This window comes from Colletotrichum phormii (assembly GCF_030913505.1).
Source record: "Colletotrichum phormii strain CBS 102054 chromosome Unknown BDP81scaffold_14, whole genome shotgun sequence".
Taxonomy (NCBI): Eukaryota; Fungi; Ascomycota; class Sordariomycetes; order Glomerellales; family Glomerellaceae; genus Colletotrichum; species Colletotrichum phormii.
Window position 1 is genome coordinate 43,725 of NW_026851456.1, and position 16,978 is coordinate 60,702.

The 16,978-nt window shown below is 49.5% G+C and overlaps 2 protein-coding genes across 2 annotated transcripts; one reads left to right on the forward strand and one right to left on the reverse strand.

Moving 5' to 3' along the window:
- Positions 1 to 10,616: 10,616 nt before the first annotated feature.
- Positions 10,617 to 14,412, reverse strand: BDP81DRAFT_482391 (uncharacterized protein; the record flags this gene model as incomplete). The annotated part of the gene is made up of 5 exons (XM_060595003.1): positions 10,617 to 10,704; positions 10,778 to 13,260; positions 13,300 to 13,422; positions 13,474 to 14,196; positions 14,374 to 14,412. The coding sequence occupies 5 exons, from the start codon at positions 14,410 to 14,412 to the stop codon at positions 10,617 to 10,619; spliced, it is 3,456 nt and encodes a 1,151-aa protein (XP_060443181.1).
- An 862-nt stretch (positions 14,413 to 15,274) lies between these two features.
- Positions 15,275 to 16,709, forward strand: BDP81DRAFT_482392 (uncharacterized protein; the record flags this gene model as incomplete). Its single annotated transcript, XM_060595004.1, has 3 exons — positions 15,275 to 15,365; positions 15,567 to 16,048; positions 16,160 to 16,709. 3 exons carry the CDS (start codon positions 15,275 to 15,277, stop codon positions 16,472 to 16,474), a joined length of 888 nt encoding a protein of 295 aa, XP_060443182.1. The 3' UTR covers positions 16,475 to 16,709.
- Positions 16,710 to 16,978: the final 269 nt, after the last annotated feature.

A 16,978-nucleotide genomic window follows, 5' to 3' on the forward strand; every position in this document is an offset into this window, starting at 1 on the left:
CCTGAAAAAGCACACTTCTCTAGGAAGGACGAAGTCGAAAGGCTAGGCACGGTAACAGCCTGGTTCAAGGCGGAAGCCGTAAAGCAACTACCAAGACGCCTCCGTTTAATAGGGGCCAGCGTTTTTGTAAACCTGCAGTTCCCGAAGGAGAAGAGGTCTCCTTAATGTCTCCGCTACGGCGGTTTTCACAGCGAACGAACGTGCACCAGAAGGAAGAGATGCCTCAAGTGCAGCTCTCCTTCCCACACAACTAATCAACACCGGGCACCCTGCGGCGGCACTGAGGGTCACGATGGCTGCGACTGCCCCTTTTAATACCCGTCGTATAACGGGCCTCACGCCGCCTTCGATACGACTTACCCTATCCAACCCAAAGTGGTGAAGGGGGTAGTCCAGAGGAGGGATAAGGCTCAGCTACGGGCCCTCCGAGCTAAGGGAGAAAGATTATAGAGAAATACGACCCAGCGATCGCATCGACATTCCCGTAAAGAAGAATAAGCGATAGACTATACCCCGGCGAATAAAATACAAAAAAAGAATATTGCCCTCTAAAACCCTACAAATCATACAAGCAAATATAGGCAGGCGGGCATCCGCCCACGAAACAGCACTAAACCTGGCTTACGTAACCCAGATCGATATATTCTTAATACAAGAGCCGTCTATCCGTTCGGAGGAGAGGAGGCTCACAAGACACCACCCAGGTTTTGAGACTTTCACCCTAGTAGATAACTGGACTGAAGACCGTCCCAGGGTACTTACCTACCTCCGCAGAGGAACTGGGGTACGAGGCGTACAAATACGGCCTCTACCCGATCCATCCACAGACCTGCTCTTCTTACGACTCCTCTCAGGAACGAAGGAGGTCCTTATAGTCATTAACATATACAACGCCCCTCGTAGCTCTCTACGATCTAGCCAGGCTCTCAGGAACATCCTAGCGGCCTGGTAACCCAAACCTGAGGATCGAGTACTGATTGCGGGGGATTTTAACTTACACCATTGGACGTAGCAGCCCGAGGCCACGAGTTCCCCGGACGCTGAAAACCTAGTAGAATGGGCAGAAGCCGCTAGCCTTGTCCTAATGTCACCTATAGGTGAACCCACGCACAAAGGCGGCAACACCCTAGATTTATGCTGGGCGTCCAGCAACCTCCATGGGGCTTCCACCAGCATAGAAACGTCACTATACACGACATCAGACTACGAATCTCTGCTTACCCGGGTCCCCTTGGCCCTGATCGATTCACCCAGCCAGACCCCGGGAAGGTTTCGGCTCGACACGATGGACGAGGAGCTTTTCCTCGGCATCATTAAACGCAACTTACAACCCATGCGCCGCACTGCAAGCAACATCTAAGACCCACAGTCTTTAGATCTCCTAGCATAACAGCTTACGGACTGTCTTTTTAAAGTAGTTACCCGCGTCCTCCTTAGAAACGCCGCAATCTCCGAGGACATACCAACAGAAAGCCCAGTCTTACAAAGGCAAGCTACGCTTCCTTTCCCGCAGGTTACGAAGGACGAGGTACGGTCCTCGGTTCTCACCGCAGGAAACACGACTCCTGGGACCAACGGAATCACTACGGCTGCTTTGAAAATAGCATGGCCAGTTATCAAGGATATTGTCCTCTCACTTTATAGCGGGTATATACGCAAGGGTTAGCATCCTACTTATAAGAAGTAACTCTCGTGATCCTAGCAAAACCGGGAAAAAGAGACAAGACACTCCCGCGCTCCTATAGGCCAATTGCGCTCTTGGCCGTCCTCAGAAAAGGCTTGGAGAGACTTATCGCTAGACGACTTACCTAGATCGTAGTTAAATATCGTGTTCTATACGATTAACAGTTTAGAGCACTCCCTCTTCGCTCTTACAGCGACCTCATCGCAGCGGCCATCCACGATATCGAGTACGCTTAGCAAAGAGGCCTAGTTACCTCTATACTTACGCTCAATATAAAAGGGGCTTTCGACGCCGTGCTCCCAGGACGACTAGTCCGACGCCTCTACGAACAAGGATGGCCAGAGAACCTCGTACGCTAGGTCTCAAGTTTTGTTACCGGAAGGAGAGCAAGAATAAGGCTTGATGGGGAGGTAGGAGACGTCTTCGGTCTCGAATACGGACTACTATAAGGCTCACCCGTGTCTCCCATTCTATTTATACTCTATATTAAACCTCTTTTTAAGCTAGGTATAGCTCGCCTAGGAAGGAAGCGATCTCGTTTCGGCTACGCCGATAACGTCGCTATCTTAGTAAGCTTAATATCACTAAAGAATAACTATAATATCCTAACTAAGGAATAGAAAAAAACCTTAGGATAGGGCGCGACGGAAGAAATCACTTTTGACCTTGATAAGTCCGAACTGATCCACTTTACCAAGAGACGAAAAGACGGAAACCTATTAATCACAATAGGTTTACCGGATAAGAGGCATTATATAGTTCAGGCTATTAAAAAAGGCTCTTCTCTACGCTGGCTCGGCGTTCGTTTACTTCGACCATAAACTCATATTTAAGAGTTACGTAAGAAACCTCTCCGTAAAGGCATACTAAGTAGTTAATGGACTACGGGGACTAGGGAATACTATCTAGGGCGCGCCTACGTACTTACTTCGTTAAGCAATCACCTCTTATATACTACCTACTTAGTATTATACATCTAAAGTATAGTGGCCCGGCAAGAGCCGGATAAAGAATAGACGTACTATCTTAAACGGGGTTAGTAGTCTGCTATACTAACTAGACGCGACGTAAACCAAAGCCATCAGAGCGATAGTCCCCGTATATAGAACGACGCCTATACCGATCCTATAGCGCAAGGCGGCTTTACCCCTAGTAGAGGTGATACTAGACGCAAAGCTCCACATAACATCTACCAGAATCCATCGTCTGGACAAGCGACACCCTCTCCGAACGAGACTCAGGGACAAATCAGGACCAGACTCACGGCTACGACGAATAGTAAGCCTCGTAAGAAAAAATACCGAATATATCGATCCGTTAGAACTCCCCCCTTAGGAGCAACTGGCGGACTGGCAAATAGCCCTCGCCAGGGTCGGCTACGAACCTAATAAGACCAAAGAAGAATAAGCCCTCTCCTTTGCAGGCAGGATAGTAACTTTCTCCAAGCGGGATATTATTGTCTATATTAACGGGTCCTAGATATCGGACGGCAGCAGTACCTCCGCCGGAGCAGGCTAGGTAGGGTACCAAGCTATACGGCAGATCTTCCGTAGATCCGAACTACTCGGCTCCTAAACTAAGGTATATAATGCGGAGGTATATACTGCGTATTACGGCCTAATAGAAGCTACCCGGGCTCCTACAGCTCGTATAGTAGATAACGTCCATATCTACCTCGATAACCTAGCAGTCGCGGCTAGACTATACTCTTAGAGCATAGGAAGTAGCTAGGCTAGATTTAGGGCCTTTAATAGGCTCTCTTCCTGCTGGACTCGGAGACAAAGAGATAGCTGGATAACCCCCGGCAGGGTTTATGTTTGGTGGTGCCCTAGGCACACGGGAGTACCAGAAAATGAAGAAGCGGATGCTTTAGCCAAGGAAGCCTGCAAACTAATCCCAAAATCACAACCACAGCCCTCATTAGCGTACCTATAAAGGCAAGCTAAAGCAGCTACCTTCCAAGCCTTTGCTAGAAAATGGCTATCCTAATGCCCCCGGCAATATGCCGACCTCGAGATAATTCTTCACCCCAAGCCGCCCGAACTCCGCCTCCCTCGGCACTTACTAGGAAGGCTATACATAGTAAGATCCTATTATAGAGACTTTATAACATACCACGAGAGATTCGCTTATCAAGATGCATTGCTTAACTATAGCTATGGGAAACCCAAGACACCAGTCTATTTCTACTTTTATAAGCGTGGACATAAGGCTATACCGCGCTACCTCCGCTAACATATAGCCAAAGCAAGCATTAATTTCTTATTAGGTTCTACTAAGGGAGCCTCTCTTCTATACGAATAGATAGAGGAGACTAATTTCTTTTCCGAAATTTGCCCAAGTTATTGAATAGGAACGTTAGGTAAAGACGGTAGCCTATAATATAGTTTAGATTAGCATAGGCTATATCGGCATAGCGCCCGGCACGTCCTTTTATTACCAGACGTTAAATACATCATCATCATCATCATCATCATCACACATCTCGATGCCCACATTGTGACCATACGACACGTAGTGAACTGCCGCATCGTGGTTCCGTAGGCTTTTACCGCATGTGCTGAGGGCCGAGTAATGGCCCAATACTCCGAGGTTGGAAACAATACCAAGAGTTCCTCCACTATTATTAGAGTAATCCATCTGTTTTGATAGATCTTGAATAGTAACGGACGTTCTCTCTTCGCCGGGCGTGTTGTTAGACTGCGACTGGATTGCAGGGTTTGTTGGCAGATCTTGGACTGTCACGAGCTGACTTGCCACTGTCTCGGCACCCACGTGCTTTTGCGCAGTATACTCATATAGAAAAGATCCCTAAGTTCTATCAGTATAGTTCAAAACGATGGTTGGTTACAGGGTTCATACAGGCTTGCCTCGTCGAGAGCAATGAAAACACGGATGCTGTCGATCGCACTGGTGCCAGTTAGTTCAAGATGAGCCACCTGCCAATCAAGAAGCTCACATTCTGTTTGCGTCTGTGGCATTCTGAGCATGAGATTACCAGACGCTTCTGCCTGCGTGATGACTGGACGCTAGAAGGATTGAGTCGCGAAGCAGACATCATGTAAAGCCCAGCTCCGCAAATGTAGAGAGGGGTTGATCAACACATTGCGCGCGCTAAGGGGATTTGGATCACAGGCGGTCTCTGTTTATATAATCGCTCATGCACAGGCCACCCGGCCAGGCAAAGGTCTAGCCAGCTCTCTGACGGAAACTATATGTACCCACAACTACCTAAATGCAGTAGAGGGATCTCTCTTTTGTATATGGCGCAACGGTACAATTCCGAATTCTGTCACTCTCCCTTCCGGCATCAGACTCCGAGCGGCTTGGACAGGACTTCGGCAGCTATGCCCGGATAGAAGAGGTTCACCGTAGGTTGATCAGTTAGTTGTAAGTTCAAAGTGCCCTACTTTACTGGTGCAAACTTGAATCATTGACCGCCGCAGCTGTCCCTACGATGCCTACTTCACTCTTTGGCCTCTAATTGCATTTGGGTGGAAGTCTTCTGGAGATAACAGCCCTTTGCTAATTACGTGCATGAATATCTGTGTGTACATGGCTCAGTTGTGGTCTTAAATCTGGTGTGACGGTTCTGTTTAGCCACTATCTTCCCCTGACTTTCCAACTTTGTCTAAGTTGCGACACGGTTCTGTTGTTCCCTAACATCTCGGCCTGTTTCAGGATTGTGATTACACGCGAATGATGCACATCAGGGCAAGTCAAGAGCCTTACCCAGGGTCAACGAGAATAAAAATGGCGACTAGGTGCTATCGGTGGCTGTGGGCCCGTTATTGAGATGCTCTGCAGTGGAACAAACAGGGCCGCTTCTTAAATGCCAACATGAAGAGTTAAGCTGTGTCACCGACAATGGATGACAAACTCTAGACGAGTTGGTTCTATTTAGAAGTTCTATCCCATCGGGTGCTAACTCACCTCATTTTGCCAAGACCTCCAAGTACCCACTATTTACACTTTATTACCCCGCATTTAAAGGGGTACTTGACGATACGTCACTCATCCCTATGCTCTTTTGCCCATTATCATCACTATTATTACTATTTTGATTGATATTGTTAACGTGGTTGATAAGCGAGTGGATCAGCCGACCGCGACCAACATATCTTCCACCCTTCATAGGCGTTACGCCACAACCAAGCATGTCATCACAAAGTAATGAAGGCCAGCTAACCTTAGCGGTTCAGGCTATCAAAACGACACCAAATCTTAGTATCCGAGCGGCATCCCGGATCTACTCAGTACCCTTCTCAACCTTACGCCATCGTCTAAGGGGAAAGTTATCACGACGCGACACTATGCCTAGATCGCGGAATTTGACTACGCTTGAAGAAGAGAAGCTAGTTGAGTATATTCTCGACCTAGATTCCCGATCATTCCCTCCCCGCATTAGAGGTGTGGAAGAAATGGCTAATCGACTGCTCGCCGACCGCAACGCGCCCCCAGTTGGGAAGCGCTGGGCTTCGAACTTCGTCAAGCGACAACCACAGCTCCAGACGCGCTTTTTTCGCAAGTACGACTACAAGAGGGCCCAATGCGAAGATCCAAACGCCATAAACGCGTGGTTTCGCCTTGTGGCGAACATAATCGCGAAATATGGTATTGTGGACTCTGATATCTATAACTTTGATGAGACTGGGTTTATGATGGGCCAGATTGCATCTGGGATGGTCGCCACGAGCGCCGAAAGGCGTTCAAACACGAAAATGATGCAGCCTGGTGACCGTGAATGGGTTACAGTCATTCAGGCCATTAGTTCGTCGGGCTACAGCGTCCCGCCGTATATCATCGTTGCAGGCCAATATTACCTCTCCACCTGGTACACGGAAACCAATCTCCCACGCGACTGGGTCATTGCAACGTCTGACAACGGATGGACAACAAACGAAAGAGGCCTAGATTGGCTCCAGCACTTTGATCGGCATACAAAACTGCGTGCAACTGGCAGTTATCGCCTCCTCGTCGTCGATGGGCATGAAAGTCACCACGCTGCCGACTTCGAGATATATTGCAAGGAAAACAATATCGTCACACTCTGTATGCCGGCCCATTCGTCTCATCTGCTTCAGCCCTTAGACGTTGGGTGCTTTGGGCCACTAAAGACGGCTTATGGTCGACAAATTGAGGATAAGATGCGCCGGGGTAATACGCATATTACAAAGGAAGACTTCTTCCCTGCGTTTCGCGAGGCTTTTGCCCAAGCTATTACGGAAAAGAACATTCAGGGAGGTTTCAGAGGGGCTGGGCTTGTCCCTTTGAGTGCCGAAAGTGTGCTTTCAAAGCTTGATATCAGGTTACACACTCCAACACCTCCAGGATCCCTCCCAACAACACCCCCTGCGTGGACTTCTCAGACGCCAAACAACCCAACAGAAGCATCTTCTCAGTCTGAACTCATCAAAAGGAGGATCTCCCGCCATCAGAATAGCTCACCAACTTCAATTATTGAAGCTGTTGAGCATCTATCAAAGGGGGCGCGTGGATTTATGCACCAGATTGCGTTATTAAGGTCTGAGAACAAAATCCTTCGTGAGGAAAACAACCTACTAAGCCGGCGCCGGAGGGCTAAGAAAACACGTCTCAGACAAGGAGGAAGTCTTACTATAGCTGAGGCTGAGGACCTTCAGTCGCAGAGAGAAGCAACAGCTCAGATCGAGGAGGAAACACGCCGGAGTAGTGGTCGCCGACCGAGGACCGAGACGGGCCAACGGCGATGTGGCGTCTGTGGGAACACTGGTCATAATGCACGAACATGTCAATTTGCTGAAGAAATGTCTGAAGAAGAGGATCTTAAATAGTTTCAATTGAATTACTTTTCTTAGTGCTGCGTATCGGTCGCAAATGTGCTGTGGTCGCGGTCGGCTGATCCACTCGCTTGTCTGATCCACTCGCTTATCAACCACGTTATGTCTTCTGGTGATTCTGATACCTCTATTGCATCTAATGCTTCTATTACTTCTATACGCAGCTGTATAGTAGTTGAGGTCCACCCAGAAGACCTTACTGCTGCCTGTAATACAGACTGTACGCCCGAGCGCTGTGACGCAGCTATAGTCCGGCCCCACGAACCTCCGGCTACTCAGCATGGTCCTCCGGGCTCCTTCCGGCCCTTGACGTGCCGGCCCGGGCCCAAGAGATACGGGGGCTGCCGGCAAGCCCGCTTGAACTGTTCCTCCAATACGTTCCGCAGAGCCTCGTGGAGCAGTGGGCCCAGTGGACGAATACAGCACCGTTGTCTAGGGAGGGCCCTAGGGCTAGACGGGCTACAGACAAAAGGAATACCTCTATTCCATGGGAACAGCATAGGAAGGGATCAAGAAAGGTATCTTAACCTTGTACCTATTGTGGTAATAGGAAGGCTTTAAAGGAGATATCTGGGAATGCCATCGCTCGGCAACGACGGCAGACAACTCGAAAGGGCTGCTTAGATTGTAATGTACCGTTATGTATTAGCAAAGATTGCTGGTACCTCTGGCACACCCAAAATTTATAGGAAATAGAGGTACTGCAGCCCTATTGGTTAACTTAATAGATTTGCAAGCCCTTATTAGCTCTACCCCGCCCTTGGCGAAAGTGCTGTCCATCAGCACCCGATGGGATAGTCCTATCCCATCGAGTGCCAATTGGCAACAGGTACATGCCCTTGAGGGGAACTGACCACTCAGGAGACAGCCAAGACTTCTTCTAGCCAACCAAAAAGCCTAGATTATGGATACTTCTGTTGTCTATATACTCTGACTATGAAAGAGGTACCAGCAATCATCCGAGTTACAAAGCGCTACTCCACACTGCAGGCACCCTGACCTCGTCTTTTTTCTGTGGGATCGTGAGTGTTGTTGAACAGGGCCTCGTACTGCGGCTTCATTGGTCCACTGTACCTACGATTCAACCAGCCTCAAAGGCACATACTGCTGAAAAAGCTCTAAAGGGGTAGTAGATAGACCCCGTACTGTTGCGGCGCGGTAGGGCACGTCGAGGGGGTTGAATTGGCCCGGTGTGCCCCTTTCTAGCGGAGGCGATTCGTGTGGGCGTACAGTTGCGTTATCACACCTCTCGGGCCTACATTGAGCTGTACAGGCGCTATCAAGGTCTTCGGGAAGTACTGCGACGGTGATATGTGAAAGCGCTGACGAATCAGACGCATCAGAGTCGCTTGAGGACATCGCGACAGTTGCCCATCTGTAGAAATGTTAGTTGTGGTGGTGAACGCAGCTGGGAAAATATAGGGGTTGATGACGTACCGTCATGTATTCCCGCGGTGAGGGGGCAAAAGTGGGTCAAAACTGGGCATAATGTACCTGTTGCCAATTGGCACTCGATGGGATAGACTTGAGCCGGGCTCAAGGACAGACCTTCTATAGCCTCTTTAGCAATGAACTCTGTATTCGATCTCACGATCACTTTTAGCTATCTTGACTTATAACCCTCTGATAAGACTACGATTGATCGCCGAAGCCTTATCGAGCAGGTCAGGGCAACTAACTGTGACATAGAGACAAGCTTCGAAAAAGATGACTCCGGCGTCATTGTCCCCTGTTCTGCACTATATAGGTATACGCTCACAGTGACCAACCACAGCGGGCGTAACATTAGTGATTACTATAAATAGGCTAGCAAGCGCTGATAGCTATGCTCGGTATGCTGATAGTCTTATTATTACGAGCAGGTCAAGGTAACCAACTGTGGCACAAAGCAAAAACTTCGGTAATGATGACTCCGGTCATCATTGTCCCTTGTTCTGTATATATAGCTACGCCATGACAGGACTAACTATATAGGCCGTAACACTTATCTTGATTATACGTGACTTGTATATAGTTTTCCGTCTTGTAAGAGGTCATCCGAGTTCCCGTCGTTCCTGCATATATCTGGTTGAGTAGCCGACGTGGACCTACGGGGTGGGCACTGGCTTGATCATGTATGTCGGGTTATAATGACTGGTTAGAAGCCGAAACGCTTGTTTTAGTCATTTGCTAGTTTTGACTTCTAGTTAACTATTCAGAGAGCTTTGATTTACGACTTAGTCATATCGATCTTATTTATTCTTCGTAGCTATGGCAAGCAAGCTAGCTAGTCGCTTGAATAAGGTATGCTGAGTAGATGTGTTGGTTATCTCTCGCTTGGGTGGCCCGTGTTGTTGGCCTATCCAGTGATGGTTGACCAGTCCTGGGGCCTAACTGCTCTATCTTGTTTCATGTCTGCCGCCTTCTTGCTGGTTTTAGTGGCCGTCCTACTGGTCACCTTGTTGGTCGTCACGTCGGCCGCCTTTTTAGCCGTCACATCTGCCATCTTGCTCGCCTCCTCATTGGTCGTCACATTTGTCCACTTCTAGTTGGCCTTCGTGTTGGTCGTCCCTTAGCCTCCATGTTGGTCGTCACATTTGCCAACCGCATTATTGGCAAATTTGGTGTGGTCGTTTTGTCGGCCAGTCGCCTTGTTGACTAGTTGTTGGCCTTATTGTAGCCCTGTCCGTTGCATGGCTCCATATTGGTCATCCCGTCTGCCGCCTCTCCGACGATCCCCGTCCAAGGCTTTTACACCGGTGTCATTATCAGCATATCAACTTCCACTCCTAGCCAATGCGATTACCCTCGGCCCAAGAAGAGCTCTAGAAGTTTGAAAATTGATTGATTACAAGGCTTAGATGCTTTACTAGTCACGGACGGCTAGCTCTAGCAAATTACTGCTAGGTCGAGAAATTAGTGAACGCCTTTTTAATTACTTGTAATATCTAATTTCTATAGTTTGATACGTGTCGCCCCGATGGCCGGTCGCATAATTATCTCATTAGGAGATACTCCATGATGGATCTTGTCTTCATTCTGCCTGCCAAGAGCAGACCAGAGACCTGAGGTATAGGTCTCCTCTAACTGGCATTGCGCCGTCCTGATTTCTACTTGAAATCGACTTTTATCTTTCAATTTCGCTTTTCTGAGTCCAGACGCTTGGTTGATGACGCAAACATCTCCATCAACAGAAAGACTAAAATGCTCTTGGAAGCTGCGCTGTAGAAAGCTTTCATAAAAAGATCTCAAATCTTCAGAGCAATAGGGAGTTTGTTCCTCCGGCTGAACATACATTCCTAACGTATCTAATATCTTGTCTGATAACGTCGACTGGTTGCCCAGGGCATTAGCGGCGGAAGATCGTATATCGCTGTCCTTGTCCTCGAGGAGTCCGACAAGGGCGGCCATGGTTGTGTCTGATAACGTCGACTGGTTGCCCAGGGCTACAGCTGCGGATCTTCGTACCTTGCTGTCCTCGTCCTTGAAGAGCCCCACAAGGGCGGCCGTGGTTGTGTCTGATAACGTCGACTGGTTGCCCAGGGCATTAGCGGCGGAAGATCGTACTCTCCAGTCCTCGTCCTCGAGGAGTCCAATAAGGGCGGCCGTGGTTGTGTCTGATAACGTCGACTGCTTGCATAGGGCTTCAGCGGCGGATCTTCGTACCTTGCTGTCCTCGTCCTCGAGGAGTCCGATAAGGGCGGCCGTGGTTGTGTCTGATAACGTCGACTGGTTGCCTAGGGCTCTAGCGGCGGAAGATCGTACTCTCCAGTTCTCGTCCTCGAGGAGTCCGATAAGGGCGGCCGTGGTTGTGTCTGATAACGTCGACTGCTTGCATAGGGCTTCAGCGGCGGATCTTCGTACCTTGCTCTCCTCGTCCTCGAGGAGTCCGATAAGGGCGGCCGTGGTTGTGTTTGATAACGTCGACTGCTTGCCTAGGACATCAGCGGCGGAATATCTTACGTTGCTGTCCTCGTCCTTGAAGAGTCCGACAATGGCAGCCATGGTTGTGTCTGATAGCTGCCTCTGAGAATAGCTCAAAGCGTCCAAGAACCTAGCTTTGTCTCCAGAAGCACTCAAGGCGCTATTTAACACCCGTTCTGGAATCTCTGATTCTCTTGGGAATCTTGATGATCCTGTGAAGTCCCTCTCAAACAGCACCCATTGTAGTAGTTGTTTTTCTCTCTTCTCTCGAAGCCTAGTTGGCAAGTCGAGTATCTCGTTCAAGCAGTGCATAATGAGCCGTTGGTGTGCTGGTCCTAAAATATCGAAAGGCTTTTTCTCGATTTCTTCGAAGAAGCCACTAATCTCGTCTTTGCCCTCCTCACTCAGGAGCCCGGCAACAAAACGCCACATAATGTCGTACCGTCCAGTGTATTTATTTTCTCTGAGAAACACTTTAGGAGAAACTTCGCAATAGTCTTTCCTTCGGCTATTTAAGTCGAAGTATCGGAGCGTCCTTTCGTTCGTCCACATTCGTACAAAGTATTTAGCAGCAAAATACTCTTGGAATGTTAGGTGTAGAAAATGATGGCTTCGGGTAGCTGGGTCTGCTGCGCCATCTGACGTCCGTAGGAATGAGAGTCGCCCTAGAGTCTCGTAGACCGGCAAGCTAGTTTGCGTAGGTCGAATAAAGTCGCATATAGAGTCGCGGTGTACTGACTGAAACTCAATCAGATTACTGGACATACCGCTAAAAGCAAGGGACTCAAGTAGTTGAATCTCTTCCATGACATGGTTGTTAATCTCTTGTGACGACATGGCTTTGATATGTGGCTGCGATTCCTTTAATCTTTTGATATCCTTCCTCCAAAGCCGCTCAACAATAGCTTGATAGACTTGGGTCATCGTTTTCAATCTGTCGGTATCTAAAGTCTCGTCCCAAACAATACAGAGTGCGTCCAACTGAATTGGGATACGCACGAGGCTTCGCATTAGCGGGCTTTTCTGGAGGAACAATTGGATGTTTCGGGATACGATCGGCGTCGAAACTGCTTTGATATAAGCTTCCACCTGGTCGGAGCGGAAGCCGATTGTCTCGAGCTCGAGGTCGGGCTTCTCGAAATCATGCGGAAGCGAGATGTGCGGTCGGGTCGTAATGATAACGGTCGTCATGTTCAGCAGTTCTACAAGGAACCTAAACATGTCGGGGTTGTGTTGCTCGTCTAAAAGCTCCGAGATTTCATCCAGACCGTCGAGGATGAAAAGGGCACCGCGGGATACAGAATCCTCCACATGCTGTCGTAAAGCGCTGGCAATAGAGGCGTGGTCTGGTCGTTGCTGTAGATAGATGTGATGAAGCATCCCCGTGAGACCGTACGGCGGACCTCTCCACGTTTTCAGATTTCGCAGGGGCACCCAGAGTACGCGAGCAAACAGATGTCGCCACATGGCCTTCTCAATAAAGTCATGTACGATCTTCTTACATAGAGTGGATTTTCCGACTCCGGCACGACCTCGGATCAGTATTCGTCTTACCTCTTTCATCTGGCCGTCGGGTTGCCTACGCGGCTCAAAGAGCTTTGATAGCTCTATTTGAGAATCCTCGTGTGGTAATTCAACCTTTATCCGAGAAGCTAGGGAGAATGGCGAAGGCTGTTGTGAATAGTCTTCAGACTTCTGCTTCGAGTTGTTCTCTCGTAGTGTCTCTATCAGTGCCAGGTTGATATAGCATTGATCTATCGGCAAAATATCGCCGGAAAGCCGTTCGATCTTTAGTCTTTCCTTGTTGTAGTGCTTCTCGCGTATCCATGTATTTGCTTGTTCGAGCGGTGTCTCCTTGCGGATGTCTTCAAGGAAGGCTAGGATTTTATCTACGACGAGTTTATAGTCCGGGTCGTCGGCTTTAGGGCCGCGGAACTTGTTCATGAGAACATGGGTTCGTCTTAGTGGAAGTGGGTTTGGGACGCAGTCAAGAACTGCCGAACTCTTGCTAACCAACTAACAGCTGTTAGCAAGTACGCTTGGAGATATGTGCTACAGATATCCTACCTGTTTTTTTGAAGGTGGTAGTAAATAGGACAGCAGAGGGACCTTGGCCGGGAGGTTTGTATAGCCCGTCTCGTAGAAAGTAAGCACCTTGTAGCCCTCGCCGTTCTTGTTATCACAGAGCTGAGTGATTTCATTAACGAGGAGAGTGAGGTCGAATGTTGATGACTTCACCCAACCTAGTAGGCTGGCTACGCGACGGCCTCGAATCGAAGCCCAGGTCCTTAGGCCTGGCTCTGCCCATCTGGCCACGTCCTCGAATGATGTGCCTCGGAAGGGCGTAGCGAGAAATACGATCCCACGCGTTGCGTTTCGAACAGGTAGGTACTCATTCTTAGCCATGACGAGGGCCTTCGCTAGGATAATGCCCCCGAGACATGAAGCGACAAACAGAATTGGTCGGTCCTTGTAACTACGCTGGTTGTTTGTTGCGGATGGCCGTGCTTGGATACCGGCAAGTAGCCGTAGAGCAAGTTCTTGAATTGTGTCTTCTTCGGCGTCTAGCGTCTCAAATAACTCAGCCGGCCAGTCACAAGTGAAGATACGAGCGTTGGAGACTTCCGCCGGGAGCATGTTTTTGTCCTGTAGCCAATTCACATTGTGCCCGTCCATCGTCTTGAATTCCCAGGTGTCTGGCGATCTGGTATCGAGGCCGTGTACGGCAATGATGTCGATGCCTCCCTCTGGTTCGCCATTTTCGTCGGCAGGTGGGTTGACCTGGCGCAGCTGGACGCCGCGCTGTTCTGCCTTGGTTTCCGCCGGCAATGTCGTCGTCGTCGTTGTTGTTGTTGGAGAATGAGGGGGAAGAGAAGCATACGCGGGCCCATAAGGCCCGAGGAATACGGCGCTTGCAACTCCTGCCAGGAGAAGGAGGAGAAGGACCAATCCAGCTGACACTATTACCACGGAATCATAGGGGCCAGGTTCGCGATTCAGTGTCATGGCTTTCCCCGAGTAAGCCGTCTGGATGGTGGGAATTTGAGTATTGAGGGGATCAATAGTTCGCAAGCTGGGCGTGTCGCATTAGCTACGAGGCTGGAGTACTGCGTTTTCAATGATGGCAGGTGAAGAAGATATGAGGGTAAATGCCTATTTACTAAGGGGTAAAGATATGAAATGGAAAACATCAACAGCGAGCTGCGTCATGGGGCGGCAAAACAGTAGGAACATCCGAACAAAGGCAGTATCTCGCGCTGATTAGGTTGTTAATGTCAGCAAGACATGATTTATTTGGGCATGCAGTGACTATTCCATGCAGTGTGATACAGGCGCCTAGGCGATCCACAACGGTTGGAAGTTGTTTTTCGTATGCGAAGACTACAGGCTATGATAACGAATACCCATGCATGGGTACGGCCGGCCCCACGCTGAAGACCACCAGTCATCACCTTCCGAGGGCCTTGGCCGAACGCTGCTCCGCCCGATCATCAGCAAAGAGGGGGTGTTAGAAGACCTGGCGATTACGGTGGCACCGCAGCCATCTCAGAGTCTCGAGCTAATGCCGCCGCGTCCAACCTGTATCAGCGCCGAGGCCCATAACCACCATTCCTCAACTCGCTTTATCATAGTGCGATATAGAGATTTGGGGCCAGCATTAATTACCTCAGGTTCCTGAGCCCACTTGCGAGTATGTGATGTAGCAGCCTGACAGATCTTCAGTATGGTCAGCAGTGGCATAATGAATGGGGATAAGTATGGTTGTATTGCTTAGAGTGGTCTGCTGGGCCTGCAGTAGATCTATATAAACGAGTGGCATCTATCCCTTGTAGGGCAATCCTGGCCCGACTATGTGGTTAACTGAGTAATGACTGTATGCGGCGAGTTTCACCTAAGCGAGGGCATCCCAGGTTCTGTCACAGCCTTACAACAACACCGGTCTGCGGTCAGGCTTGGAAGTACGTCTATAGATTATATAACAACAGCTTACAGAACAAGGTTGTCCGATGTCGAATGTGATCCCCATTAAACAAGCCAATGTCGAGGTAATGGCACAAACAAGTCAAGTAAGTTCTCCTAGTCGCTTGGATTTCTATGCGCTAAATGGCGTCTATAGTGCGCTCCCTTTACGGGACGGCCCCTCACAGACGACAGCCCAGAAACCGACCTCCCATCGCTCCTCCCAGCGTCAAGACGGACGGAGGATGACGATCTAGAATGCCTCGCCGCGACACACCAGCCGACCGGAATTCTGGAATGGGTGAACGAGGAGCTTAATGTCGACCGACTAAAAGATATCCACGATTGGCTATGGATCGTAGGTCGGCCTATGCCACCGCGATCGCTTCATTACCAGCGCCTCCTTAACCGAGAGGTTATAATCATGGAGAAGCTGGATATGCACCTCGTGTGGATAAACGGACGTATCTTTATCAAGCCTCTGCCACGCTATCTCCTTGAGCAGAGCTTTTGGGGAAAATACCTTTGTTCGCACGAGGTGCCTCTTACGAGCATAGTACACGACCGTGCTCTGGGGTTTCTCTTCTCGTATGCAGTACTTATAATGCATGAGAGCGACTTTCATATTGCGAAGGAGTTGCACCTTATACCCGAAAAGGTGCAGTGGCCGGCGTGGAGGGTTGTAGTTGGATAGCTGTTGGACGGTCCTTCTATCTACTCCCGCATCGACCCACGTTTCCACTATGGGGAGCTCCGCCTTAGCCGGCTTAACAAGATCTACTTCTTCTGGTAGAAACCGCTCTGCGGCTACACGTCTCGCTGGAACCAGTACGGCTCGTTCTTTTACGACAACTTTGTACTGCTGGCCAGCTCGACCGTCTATATTGCTGTCGTCCTGACGGCGATGCAGGTCGGTCTTGCTACGGAGGCCCTCCAGGGTAATAAAGCATTCCAGTCGGCCTCGTACGGCTTCACCGTATTCTCCATAGTAGGGCCGCTGGCCGCTGCCGTTCTAGTCATTGTGGTGTTCTGCTACCTGTTCATTGGCAATTGGGTTGCCACACGACACTACAGTAGGGAGAGGTTAAAGCGAATCCAGGGTCGGTAAACCTGGCCTCGACTTCATCAGCGGCTGGGTGGCCTCAACCAGTGAGGGGTCAATACGGCTCGTTGGGTGACACGGTGATGAGAAAGTCTTGTACAGCAGTCTGGATCCATGAGGCTTGCTTATGCGTCACGTCGCTGTAATTAGACCGACTTTACCTAGACCGGAATGGTAATACCGTCCTCGTCAAAGGCTACCCTCCATCCGCAGGTGGGCATCACTATCACTGTGCCACGACGCATATGTGATTTTGGCGACCTGCATGATGCTGGGCATAAGCCGTACTACATATGTAATTGACCATAGAAGCAGAAAACCACGGGGTTGGTCGGATGCCGTCTGTCGTAATCAGGGTAGAAGTGAGGCCGGTCAAGGGTCTATCTTTTCTTTTCTTTCTTGCCCCTATTCCGTTGTTGCCATGCAAAGAGGTGATAGCAAGGCCATCATCAGCCCCACCACGGGCCCTAGCCCACTTAACATACTCCATTAGACGCTACAATCAGCCCC